Source organism: Actinia tenebrosa, unplaced genomic scaffold, assembly GCF_029948245.1.
Source record: "Actinia tenebrosa isolate PJP-AT-01 unplaced genomic scaffold, QUT_ActTen_1.0 PGA_scaffold6__47_contigs__length_16458017, whole genome shotgun sequence".
In the NCBI taxonomy this organism is placed as follows: domain Eukaryota; kingdom Metazoa; phylum Cnidaria; class Anthozoa; order Actiniaria; family Actiniidae; genus Actinia; species Actinia tenebrosa.
In genome coordinates this window covers 1,396,154-1,409,625 of record NW_028292583.1, presented here as the reverse complement: position 1 = coordinate 1,409,625, position 13,472 = coordinate 1,396,154, and the positions used below count along the sequence as shown (strand labels likewise).

The 13,472-nt window shown below is 35.8% G+C and overlaps 2 protein-coding genes across 2 annotated transcripts; one reads left to right on the top strand and one right to left on the bottom strand.

The window, feature by feature from the left end:
- Positions 1–1,812: 1,812 nt before the first annotated feature.
- LOC116299576 (homeobox protein Hox-B4) lies at positions 1,813–6,770 on the bottom strand. The gene is made up of 2 exons (XM_031708250.2): positions 5,586–6,770; positions 1,813–2,571 (listed from the first exon to the last, which is right to left on the bottom strand). The coding sequence occupies exons 1-2, from the start codon at positions 5,875–5,877 to the stop codon at positions 2,276–2,278; spliced, it is 588 nt and encodes a 195-aa protein (XP_031564110.1). The 5' UTR covers positions 5,878–6,770; the 3' UTR covers positions 1,813–2,275.
- Positions 6,771–9,772: 3,002 nt separating this feature from the next.
- LOC148905806 (protein transport protein Sec61 subunit gamma-like) lies at positions 9,773–12,088 on the top strand. Its single transcript, XM_089038638.1, has 4 exons — positions 9,773–9,870; positions 9,967–10,075; positions 11,076–11,188; positions 11,846–12,088. The coding sequence occupies exons 1-3, from the start codon at positions 9,796–9,798 to the stop codon at positions 11,183–11,185; spliced, it is 294 nt and encodes a 97-aa protein (XP_088894764.1). The 5' UTR covers positions 9,773–9,795; the 3' UTR covers positions 11,186–11,188; positions 11,846–12,088.
- The last annotated feature ends 1,384 nt before the right edge of the window (positions 12,089–13,472 follow it).

Genomic DNA, 13,472 nt, shown 5'->3' with positions numbered 1-13,472 from the left:
GAACCAATCACAGCACAGGAAATATTGGAGTTTTCCAGAGCCCAATTATTTCGTCGAGCATGCGCAGTAAGAAATAAGGGCTCTGGGTACGAGATTGTATAACGCACAAACTCGCCGCGCTGATGGTTATTTGCGCACTTGCCCTAGCGGGTGGCTCTCTCCACCTAAGGCATGACTTTCGGCATTGTTGAATAATCCCGATAAATCTTATGATAATGATGCAGATGATGTTAGATCTGAATAGCCGATAACGAGTTTTTGGTGTAGTTTTCCTTGTCCTAGATCTGTAGTTATATAAGTGTTACATAGCTTTTATTTCACTCGTTTCAGTCTAAGTATTTTCGTCATTGTTAGAATTTATGGAGGAAGGAAAAACCAGAAAATTAGGAGAAAACCCCTCGAAGCACAGGAGAGAACCAACAAACGACAGTACTCGCATACTACACAGGAGAGACATAGACCCTTAGGAGTTTTTGTATGCTTTATATACGCCCTCTATGCTAATACTTAGTTAGTTGGTGCTCGCAGTTCGTCCCTTCATACACAAATGTAAGTTATTTGTTTCCCTTATTTCGTATCGTTTTTGCAGTTTAAAGTTGCCTAATTTTTCTTATTTGTTATATCATATTTACTAAGTTATTTATCTATTTATCTATTTGTAGTCTTTACCTTACCTATGTGTACAAGTAGAATAAAACAATCAAGTATGGGACATGTAGTACCAACAGATGATGATGGTGATAATGATGATGATGGTGATGATGATGATGATGATAAAGCTTTCATCTCAAGTAAACTTTATTAAACATATTTAATATGATGATGGTGGTGATGATGACGATGATGATGAAAAATGATAATAATAATGATTATAATAATGTCCTTCCCCTTATGGAATAATTCTTTTTTTTTTTTTTTTTTTTTTTTTTGCAAGCTTTAGGAAATTTACCTAAAGGAGATGCCTTAAGGGGGAGTTTTTAAAGTCAAAGAAAGGCAGCAAGTTTGCCTATTGTATGTATATAGATAGGGACAAAACCGTACCCGCTAGGAGTCAAAATTAGTGGACAAAAGATCGTAACATTGTAGGTTCTGACACTATTAGATGGAAAGATTCATATGAACTAGGTTTTGGTTTAGTACAAAAGCACTGGACAAATTTTCTTCCAGTTGAAATTTTTACGCAGAAAACTGGCAACAAATGCTTTTCTAAACAGAATTAAGATTCTAGGAAGTGATATATTTAGCTTTTGTAAACAAGAACCCGCTGAAAATTTAGTTCACTTATTCTGGTCATGTCAAATAACGTCTTCTTTTTGGTTTGACCTCAGTAAAAGCATGGTTAGACAAATTTGACATTACCTCCAAAGAACACAGTATCAAAATCCAAAATGCTTTTGGCCTGATACAAGTCAAAACAAAATGTAAACTTCAAGTTAATGTTATTTTTCTTGCTGCCCGATATTATATCTGGCTATGCAAGAATAATGAAAGTAAACCGTCATTGAATGGTTTTCCATTATATATAAAATTAGTTTATTATCATGGAGAAATGTGGGGATGAAGACAGCTCTATGGATAAGAAATGCAAGCCAATACTAGGTCTTATCCCTGACTTTTAAAAACTATTTGATTTAAAGATTATTAGAAATGCAGATTCATTTCCTTTTTTCATTTTCTTTCATTTTCTTTTTTCTCCTGTTCATTTGTAGCTGTTTTGTTTCGCTTAGTTTTCATTGTAATGTTGACTTCTAAATGTTGAGCAATTAAATAAATAGATAATAATGATTATAATGATTATAATAACAATGACGGTGATGATGATGATAATTTTATTTATGATGATAAGTTTATTCACATACACACGGTTAAGTGGAAAGCAGATAAGGATATTGACCCTTATGTTATTTGACTTCTTTAAATCGGAATACATGCAGTTAGGATGAAACTGCTTGGCAGGAATGCAAGCAAATAGAGAAGCCAACGTCTGAAGTTAGCCGTCAAAAAGCAAAGATAGATTTATGTCACGGTATCTTATCTATAATCTCGTTATATTGCTAGTGCATACTTTATACACTGGAATGAACTAAAGTATGCCAGTTTTGATAAGCAAGCCCTTATATACGTTTTGAATGTTTTAATTTTTCTTTCAGTTATACTTGAGATGTCATTGCTGTTTTGTCTTGTACTTCAGGTGAGTCAGCTAATCATTGTCTTGTAATTCATTAGGCTTTACTACCCTTTTTTCACCCCTCTTTCAACACAGGTAGCCCACTAATTATTGTCTTGGTGACGTTTTCTCATCACTAAGTAGCTCTTCTCGACATGTTCTTTGATCTTTCTTTAAGGTTGAACTTTTGTGAAATCGTTTCCATTTCATTCTTCTATTTTGGAACCATATTTTGACTTGAGTTTCTGTCAGCATCAGAGATGTAGCCAACTCGTACCTCTGAGGTCGTGTTAAATATTTATGCAACTGAAATTGTCTTTCTAAAGCAAGCAGTTGGTGACTCGAGAATGCTGTTCGTGGTCTTCGATGGCGTCCAGTCGCGTTAAGATAATGTTGAGAACACCCTGAAAGTAATTATTATAGAGAAGTAAGGAATGTGCCTGATCATCTTCATGTGATCGCTCTCAAAGTGACTCCAGCGCCCTCCATGCACAGACATCATTCTACATTCAACAATGTAAGGTACACGAAGAAAATTGTGTTCAGTGATGACGTCATAATGTTTTGACGGGCAAAATATTTTTAAAAACATTTCACTTCTTTACGGCAAAATATCTCGGAAACCAATTCGGTGACCCCTTATCTTAAGATCGAGATACTACCAAAATCTACAAAAAAAAGTAAATTTAAAAAAGTTCTGATTGGAAGGGAATGATTGACCTGTTAACGAATTCGAATACTCCATTTTACAGTTCCGTTCCGAGCCGAGGGCTGGATTGCCGTGCATGATAAACTGTAGTTTTGCTATGCGTGGAAACTGCAGCCTCGACTTGCAACTATTATTCGTGGTCACTCAAAGGAACTGTAAAATGGAGTATTGTACGCATTTTGACTTCATCGCCGGATTGAACGGTTTCATAAATCCTTATCTATAGCTTTTACTAACATGCTTTTAATTCAGAAATGTTAAAGAAAGTCATATTTAATGGCCATGAATTTGTTTTCTGCTTTTCTATTGATGTTTTTGAAATGTTTCTTTGACCCTTATGTTACTCTATAGCGCGCGGTTTTCTCTCGATAAATACCACAGCCTTTAGCAACAAAACAAAAAAAAAAAAAAGACACGACTCGGTGACCTCCATTTTTATTTCATTTCTTGAATATGTTGGGGTATGTTTATGCAAAGTTTAAAAAAGTTCTAATTGCAGCTTGATTTCCCCGCGAACGTCCTTATCCGAGAAGACTTGAAGGTCTAACCATTTGCAGGTGTAATTACAAAGGTAGCACCTTCTCCTCATATATTATAAAACGCCGAGGCTTGAAGCAAGACCTCCCGCACAATTGCAACAGATCGACGCTCTTACCAACTGAGTTATTAACCGGGTTAAACCGGGTGGCGGTTTAATTGTGTTTTTTGAGGGGGGAACGGGATCTAGTTTTTCGATGTGTACATAACTACGAAAGGTTGCTTATGATTTTTACATAAAAGTCGAGAGAAAGAGATGTTCATATCATTCATATCATATCAAAAACCTCCTAAGACTACCTCTTTTAGAACGTAAACGAAGTCGGTGACCCCCATCCTTTTCCCCCCACATTTGGACTTGGTCTACAAGGATTTTTTTTACCGGAAAGTTAGAAGAAAAAAATTGACGTATGAAATATTTGTATCCGGAACTACCTTAAGTCAGTTACGTCGCATCGCCCAGCGAGCAAGTTTTTTTTTGTCAGCTGTTGAACTTCATTAGTGCTCTAAGATCTTTAGGCTTCCGGAGAACGTCAGAATTTAACAATGGCTTGTTTGATGTTGTAAGTCAATAATAACCTCAATCTTCAAGGTAACCATAACAAATGACCTGAGTTGAAATAAAACCGAAAAATGGACTGGACTATGTTGGACTACTGGAAACTGGATTATAAGATGCATTCTCACCACCAAGAGTAGGGTAAGCAGGCATTTAAAAGTAATATGTTTGAAAGATTCACACAACCAATAGTCAGAGATCAGTCTATACCGGCGTACGTAAAGGCAGAGTTGATATAGGGGAACATATCCGTAACCAGAAACACGACTGAGGATCGGAGGGACCAAAAGAAACTTCTTATCTAGAAACTTATTTTAAAATCTTCATATGGTTGTTTAATCTCCAATTGAGATATCGAATTCAGCAGGATTTTGACTGTGACTGACCGATGCTACTTGACCAATCAAAGTCGCTGTACTACATATTACTCGATTGCTTTAGACAGTCGCTCTCATTTTATGCTTGAATCAGCCATTACTAATATTATAACAATATTTGAATCTCAACGGTACGTTCGTTGCAAACCAGAAAACTGAAAAACTCCTTACAATCATTCTAAAGCACAACTATCCTTTACAGCAATGCAAGCTTTTTCCAGTTGTTCTTTGTCAAAGTGAGTTATCCACTAGAAGACGAAAACATCAGTTTTGCCATGCTGAATACTGATTTGATAAGCGTTTAGATGCCTTGCAGGAATGCTAATACTTAGGGTATCTACTTGCTTAGTGTATACGGGCATACTTTTGGTATCAGTAAGGTATTACTAAATACTAGGGCGGAATTTAAGTTAGTTTCGACTTGCGAAAAAGGATGTTAAAAACAAAGAATGAAGTGTAGCCCGTCTAACCAGATAATCGAGGATTACTAACATTATTCACATATTTACATGTACAAAGAATAGTTCAATCACTTCTACAAATACAATTATTTCCACTTCCATTCCCAAACACAAATTCAATTTGGCATCGTATTAGTAGTAATTGTCGAATTAGCGAATAATATGTCAATGTTAGTTTGGTTTGTAATCAGTAATTATTGGTATATTGGTATGGGAAGATTGGATGTCATTGCTGTGATAACACAATTAGGCTCCATGTATTTATCGCGCGTGCTGCGTCTTCTACTACTGCTGCTGCTGCTGTTGTTGCTTCGTTTATCATGGGTGCTGACCAGTACTAATATTCTATTGAACCTCGCCGTTCTCGAAAAACTCAACCAAGATTGATAGGTTTTAAATATCGGTTTTACTCGGGCAGACTGCAAATTAAAGGCGCCTTACCGTGGCCTTTGATTGGCTCTGGGTTTTTTTGTTTTTTTGTTTTTTGTTTTTTGTTTTTTTTTTGTTTTTTTTGTTTTTTCATGCTTATCATCACCTTGCGATAGGCAGGTGTACTGACTCCATTCAAAGCCATGGTCATTGACTTTCGGCGCTTTTCGAAAACTTATCTTTGAGTCAACTCATCCTAAGTTTCATTGAAAGAGCAGCTTCAAGGTTAAAGTTAAACCTTCGTTGAGTCGCACACTATGCTTAGAAAAAGCTTAGGTTGGGTTAAAAAGCTATTCACTTTACGCTGGGCACAAGTCAGTTGCCGCCACTTTTGACTGCGACCTACCTGACTGCATGAAATGATGTCCATATTGTAGCCACGGTGAGGGGTAGATTTGACTGGACTCGTCTCCACAGTGATTGCAACTACTTAAGCCTGAGTAAGGCAGGTTGTACAGAAAAGCACTCCATTGGATTGGTTCTGCGCGAGGGAGAAGTAATGGTCTTCGGTTGCTGGAGTTGCTACTGATGTTCAGAGCGGGACTCTCGCAAGTTAAAGTTGATTTTCGATCTTTTCCTTCTTCTTTTTTCTTGTCTTTGCGAAGGATACTTTCAATATCAAAGGAAGATGTATGCATGTTTACTTTAGCTGAGAATATAAGTGTACTAACCCTTACTAATCCATTAGTGAAAGACCTTGAAGGAAGACATGATCCCTCAGTAAGAGATAAGTACCGATCTAGAAGTTGTCGTTTGTCGATTGCCTTCTTATTCGCACTTCCTACACAAATTCAATTAAGATACTGACTGTTGATTGGCGGACTTAGCTACAATTAGTTAGTAATCTTTAGTTAATGAAGCAGATGAATGGAGCATAAAGGCTAAAAAAGCCTGATGACGCCCTTATTAACATTGATTAAGATATAATGTGTTGAAAGGGCTTAATCGACCGCAGTTCGAGTTACTATTGTATATCTGTAACTGCAGAATAGAAATATCAATCAGCTCTCAAAGACAATAAGACAGCGAATCCAATTTGTTTTTCTTTGATTTACATCTCGTGTCAATGGATTCTCTAATTTATATACCAACTCCAGTATTTTTCGATTCTTGTCGTCAGTTGTTGCGCACTGACTTCAACAATCAACTTGCCATGTTAATCTGAGTTTCTCAGAACAACTTAAGCAGGCCCAAGTGTTATAAGTTCGATGATTCCAGGATAACCAAGATGGACGGTCTCCAAGCCAACCAGCCAGTTAATAAAGAGAAACACTTGAATTTCTGTCACTAATAACTAATAGTGTCAAGCAACCTTAATGCAAGGAAGTTGTCTTGGTGGGTGTTAGACAAAGCCCATAAAGAAATACGCCTTAATCATATCCTCCCAAAACTCCAAAGTCTCTCTTCCTCGGTCATATTTTATCAATTGGTCAAGTGCGCATTATTGGTGAGAGGTTTAATCTGTTCCGACGTGCCGTAAATCACTAATGCGTCAGAGCTGATACCTTGAAATCTCAACAATCCTATCAATAATGTGCGAGATCTCACAAGTAATTAAACAGCGCTTTTCAAATTTGCTAATAAAGAAAAAAACGAGACTATGTATACCTTTGTGGGTACACAAGTGAGGCGTCATCCCCTTGTTCTCTGTGAAGAAATGCCGAGTTTATTTACACACTGGCTGATTTACGTCTATTTGTAGGTACGGATTCCATGCGGAGGAACTAAGACTAGACGAATAGAAATAGACCTTGGGATTTACGCATGTGTCTTGTGTCAGCAAATCTTTTGTTCAATTTTCATCCAGCAACAAAGAAACCTCCTTTCAGGAAATCGATTTTTCTTTCAAGTTCCGATACATTACAAAAATAAGTTCGTGTTTGTCATTTGAAATCTTTCAGAATTAGCACTTCATTTCGCTGCTTAGGGTTGACATTTTGTTAGGGGAATTAAGAACTCTTTTAGCCAATTCTATTCTTACGAAAATAAAAAGTCCATAATATTGTAAATTGTAATTACAATCGACCTATCTTGGAAGACTTCAATCCAGGGTTTTTCTACTGGTCCAAACAGAAATGCACAAGAGAATACAAGATCATTAATACCATTTACTACCGGTACTTGCTTCATTAACTCTTATCTAAACTACTTAGAACAAACACTTTCTCACTCAATCAAGTAATGAAATATTCATTAAGCTTCAGCCCAAAATGTACAAAATCTTTTCAAAATATTTGTATTGTGTCAAACATAGGATCTTTGTTGATGGCTTGTGCTTTGGATGCCGGAAACATGAAAAATTGTTGAATCACGAACCATTCAGCAGTCAATGAACATCAGAACAACATCACTTGCTACTAATTTCTTTACAATCAGTTTCACCAGGTGATAATTTCTACTATATGATTTAATAACATAGAACTGTAATAGAAAGATAAGACTGACTCTCACGCGCTGCCAATATATATTGGTTTCGGTTATCCTAAACACTCTTTTCATATACTTGAAAAGAATCAAGTAATGAACTAAAATATTCCTCTATTACTATACTCAGTTATTATACCTAGCTATCACATGATTTCAAATCAAAGTTTAGTGTAAACTTGTATTCTCAGCACTATACCTTCGTATTAAGTCCATTGATCACAACTCTTATTGTGTATTGATATCGGCCTAGGTATAAACCAAATGATTTGTTATAATTGATTACAGGGTTTTCATTCTAATTGAGTTAGGGACCCATTGATCTGTGAAACTGATATACTATAGAAGTCAAGACTCCGTGTCTCCAGTAGATCCAGTAATCTATAACTGTGAACCGACTGAGCCTTGGTTTATTTTAGAAGACCTGGCTTTGTGCGAACGACGTTAACAGAACATCAAAGAACAATTATACAATTTATTGTTGCGAATGGTACTTCTTAGCTGACTATACATCGTTTCTAGTTTTCGTAGTGCCGGCACTAGGTCAACCATTACTTGAAGGCAACAATTGCGGCTTAACACATGGTTAATTGATCTTAATTGAGTTAGAATCTTCTCCTGAAGTCTAAATTGGCTCGAATAACTATGGTGTCATTAATATTCCGTTGAGACCCAGCATTACTGATTCATCAGCTTCTTGAAATTATCAAAAGAAAGCTAAGGAAGAAGTAAAGTTTGAAGGGTGTCCCTACCATCAGTTGGCGAGCAAGCAGTGCAACGCGAGTCAATGGAACCTTTGCGGTTATAAATACAAGTAATAGTAGCTGTCATAATATAAAGCCATTTCAATCAAATATTACTTCTTTCTAATATAAGATACTATTTTTTTATATGATCAGTACAGTCCGTCAGTAAACCTTGTGAACGCCTTATGGCTATTTATTTTGTTCCACTCTTCAAGCCCTATATAGAGATATATTTTAGTTCTCAGTTTTCAACTTCATTACTTAGAGTAATCACGAAGGTTCTTAACTAAACTTAGTCCATTAGTACATTTTAAATAAAACAAAATAATGAAATTGAAATGGGAAACAGTTTTTGACTGCCAATAGTCACTAGCAAGTCGTTTTTAAGGATAACCCGTTTTTCTTGGTTTAACTCGTATACTATAAAGCATCCAGTGTAAAACACAACAGCTAAACTATCAAACATTTTATAACATGTATTGTAAATGAGGAAGATTGAATCAGTTATTGAGACGACGAAATGTCTATCGATAGTTTATCGTATCTTGAAGATAACACGTGCTGAACGATAAGGAAATCAAATATACCTGTCTCTTGAGTACAATAGTACAATATGCTCAATGCCGGCTTATTTATAGGAATTCATAACATGAATCTAAATAATAGATATGTAAAAGATAAAATGATCAAAGTTGTATAGTGGCTCTGTGAGAAATTTGACGAACTTTTTCATAATTCACCGAGAACGCCTGGGAGAAGGAAGAATAAAGTTTATTGATAATCGAAAAACAAAGCCTAGCTTTCCTCAAGGGTGTGGAGTCCAACAGGTCAGATACGGTTGTCCAACATTCCGCTTTTTCTCACTGAAAAATACTTTATCCCTCGTTCCAATATTTCCTCTGTAATTTAGACCCCTGGTGCTACTCTAAGGTAGTCATTTTTACATCGCTATTTCATTTCTGCCTTTGTAGACCTTTGTTTCCTAATCCCGAACTTCTCTCTCTCTCTCTCTCTCTCTCTCTCTCTCTCTCTCTCTCTCTCTCTCTCTCTCTCTCTCTCTCTCTCTCTCTCCATCCCTCTCTCCCTCTCTCTCCCTCCCTGTTATTACAAGCCAGATATGACTCTCTCTCTATGCGGTTATGATATCCACATGAACTCAGTAATTCGTCATGACCCTTGAGAGGGCATAACGCTAAGACAAAGAAACACAAAACTAAGATGAAAACTTCAAAGGAAAAGGAAAGAAAAGCTAAAAAAGAAACCAATACACAATAGCTCCAAGCCGACCAAAACTGGAACAAAAATAAAGAAAAAGAAAAAGAAGTTTATGGGTTTCCTGTGTATTAGCCCGCATGCTTTGCGTACAGCAGTATCACTTCCCCCACAATGCATCAGGATCCCGTTGTTCTTTCTCTTTTAGTGACACGACATCATAAAGTCCAATTCAAAGGAAAAAAACTGGTAAGAAAAACTAGACTTTTTTTATCTCTAAGTGCTTTCCTTATCCTTCAATAGTTGAACAGAAGAACCCTTAATCCTTCTCTTATTAACTTGTAGATACGAAACGTTAAAATGGACCAGATATCTAACGCTCTTGAGCCTTGTAAGCAGTTTGCCAAGGATTCTCTTCGACTCGTCAAGAGATGCACTAAGCCTGATAGAAAAGGTAATAACTGAAGATACGAATGTATAATAATATTAACAACATATTTTCGACAGGATGGCCATTTTAGTTATGAAAACTGCTATCAATATGGGTCCTAACATATAGGTATCTATTAGTCTGATCTATATGACGTGTTTTATAAAACATTTTATGACGATCAGTTTAAACAGTTGAAAATGGCCAAGAAAGACCTATGCAATTTTTTTATGTGTGTTATATAATATTTTTTGAGATGAATACGATGGCTAGATCCTTAAAGAGTTTTAAATGAACTCGGATAAAATCATTCTTTTGTTTGTATCTTAGTTCTTTCATGATTAACTTCACATATCCCCTAAGCAACCTGTGTGCAAATATCATCTCTAGGTGATCTGAAATGATGATGTTAATGCAAATTGTTGTGTCAGGGTGGGTACAAAACCTGGACCCCACGTCCATGGACCACCTAATAGGCCTAAAAATGATAATAATAAAGAATAAATAAAAAAAATGGCACATTATGTGTTTTTATTGTACTTTACCTTCATGACAACTGTTTGTTCTCAAGCCATTCTCGGTCTGCCTAAAGTCAATGCGGTATACTGAACAGACATAACTTCTTTTATTGTTTAAAGCATGGTTAAAGCTTTCACTGTCATTCTTTGATTTAAATACATTTATTTAAATATAAAATATATTTAATTATATCATTTGCAGCGATTAAAAAACAGGCCATATGGTATCGCTACCGACAGCATTTTGTTCAACACAACACAGGAAGCTAATCAAGATACACATCCGTAAATATGGGAGCCCTGTGTTGAACAAAATGAATAGTTAACTACATACATATTTTTAGAATAACAAGACAAACATCATTTTGTCAGATCAGCTGGCTATAGTTTCCCCTAGATTGCCTAACTGGTACTGGAAGAACCAGTAGGAACTGTATAAAATGTTATTTCTTTTGATTGATTGTTTTAGTGGTTTAAAATTTTTTTTACTATTCTTTTATCTACAGAATTCCAGAAGATTGCCCTGGCCACAGCTATTGGGTTTGCTATCATGGGATTCATTGGTTTCTTTGTCAAATTGATTCACATTCCTATTAACAACATCATTGTACAATAATAGGTATGTCTTCATTTGTTATTCAATATTAATGTGCAAACTAAAGCTTTATTAGCTACTAAAACAAAGAGATGTTCTGTTTTAATGTTATGCAAATCGATATGAAACATTCTGGTGTCCATATATTTAAACTGTGTATATTGCTATTCTTCATTTGCATGTTATGTTGGCTCCCTCTGGGTAAAAGACATAGCCACAAATTTTGAAGCATGGCGTGTATTACGTCACTTCTTTTGAATCACTAAGAGTTGGCAGGAATGCAATTTGCTTAATAGCCGACTCAAAGGGCCAAACTTTACTGGCTAAATACAATATCATCCCAGTCTTGCATCGAAAAAGAATTTGGACAGTAAACGTAGCACTTTAAAGCCTAGTAGGAGCTCATCCAATCAGAATGCAGCATTGATGATAGACTACTGAGTTGGATTTGACTAATCTCTATTGGTAAAAATCTACTAAATCTACTCCTGTACTCTGATTGGCTGAGCTTCTAATGGTCCATTAGTGATAGACCACTAATAGCAATAAGTACCAGTTTTGAAAACCAAAAAAAAAAGAAGAAGATAATAAATAAATTCTTTTAACATAATCTCATAATCATTTCATTTAAATTTTCAATTTAAAATAATTAACCTTTAAAAACTTTTTTTCCCTTTTCAGAGCCAAGAAAACGATCTCAGGAATTCTTATAAAAATATCATTTTTTACAATCTGTATTAGCATTTATTGTATTATATTTAATGGTTTTAGAATATAAACTCACTAAGAATGGATGAATTAATGGTTATATGATACTGTAACTAGTGCTAATGAAGGAGCTTCGCTGAATCTCTCGTCACATTTATGTCACTACGTGTTATTTTGCTTCTTTAACATTGCTATTAAAAAGATATAATATAGGAATTGTTGTTTATTGTTTCTTCAGTTCCTTCATACCTGAATGGTATTAGATTATGACTAATAAAACATATCTGCAAGATGTATTTGGGAAAAAGTTAAGGTATCAGGAGGAGAAAATGGGAAGATTATGTGGGGAAGGAGTAAGAAAAGGAACTTTGATAACATACATAACACTGCTTATTAAGAAAAACCATCAAAAAAAGGGAATGTTAGAAATTGTGTTATCTTTTTCTTCTTCTTTTTTCTCTCGCTTTCCCTCAGTTTTTCTTTATTTTCTATTTATCTTTCATCCAGGTTTCGTATTTTAATAACTGATATAACTCGACGAACAACTACGAAAATGTAGCTTTAATCAGAAGTGGTCAGAAATCTCTTGAAAGTTCGAATTGTAGCAATCTTAGAACTAGTCATGTGACGACTGCTGTGCTGTAAGTTGCATGAGGTATTTGAAGAAAATTTAGCAAAATCTCTACTGTATAATATTTGAATTATTTAAGAATTGCCGTATTCAAGTGAAGTGACAATACGAGCAACTATGGTGCTCGACACAATGTTTATCTTGACACACTTGTGGAAAGTGTTCGATGCCTTCGCAGAATGTAACAAATACAAAAGGCAGTGCTCGCCTCGTACTCCTGCTACCGTGACAAGTAATAATGCAGCCCTCTTGGAGTTACCCTGCCGGCTTTACCAGGACTTTTTGAAAGCTCGAACAAATTTGAACCCGGTAATTCATGAAACTTGACCATGGAAAACAATTGCAACGAAAGACTGGTACCAGGACTGGACAGGTACATAGTTCTTCCATTGATAAAGACGTTATTAAGTGTAAGGAACTGCAATGACTTGTAATAAACCTTCTAAAGGTTCTTCAGTTGACCGCAACAAAGGCCCATGTTCAGTTTGAACAAGACATGACAGTGTGTGACAACGAATACTTCGAATACCGACGCAGTCCAATTGAATAGCTTCCTTCAAATGAAGGACATACGTAGCTGGACTGATGTGATCATGTTACTTCCTTTCTTTACTGGAAGCCAATTGTTCCTTCATCAGTCACGCTATTTATGACAAAATAACATTAAACATCTGAACGTTTCCTCAGATGAACACAGTTTATGCATTAACTTGGAAATAAAGCTTAAGTCTTCATGTCCGAGCCAACGTTTGTCTCTTTTATGGCTTTTAGTGATTTGTGGGTGTTGATACACATAAAAGTCTACTGGATTTGGAGTAATATGTTACACGTTACCGTGTGAGAGGACGTCCCGCGCGACGAGAACGACTGTCATTCAACTGGCCAGACGACAAAGGGTCCATGAGGCATTGTGCAGTAATTTAATACCAGCGAATTTGTATAGGTTACAGAGTCTGGGTGTGATACGTA

What these genes read in the sequence shown, in the direction of transcription:
- LOC116299576 (XM_031708250.2), bottom strand. Translation starts at nt 5,877, where the DNA reads ATGCATACATCTTCCTTTGATATTGAAAGTATCCTTCGCAAAGACAAG. An exon ending in ACATCATTTCATGCAGTCAG is followed by an intron (nt 2,572 to 5,585) that starts GTAGGTCGCAGT and finishes AATTACTTTCAG; the next exon opens with GGTGTTCTCAACATTATCTT.
- LOC148905806 (XM_089038638.1), top strand. Translation starts at nt 9,796, where the DNA reads ATGCATCAGGATCCCGTTGTTCTTTCTCTTTTAGTGACACGACATCAT. An exon ending in AATTCAAAGGAAAAAAACTG is followed by an intron (nt 9,871 to 9,966) that starts GTAAGAAAAACT and finishes ATTAACTTGTAG; the next exon opens with ATACGAAACGTTAAAATGGA. An exon ending in CACTAAGCCTGATAGAAAAG is followed by an intron (nt 10,076 to 11,075) that starts GTAATAACTGAA and finishes TTTTATCTACAG; the next exon opens with AATTCCAGAAGATTGCCCTG.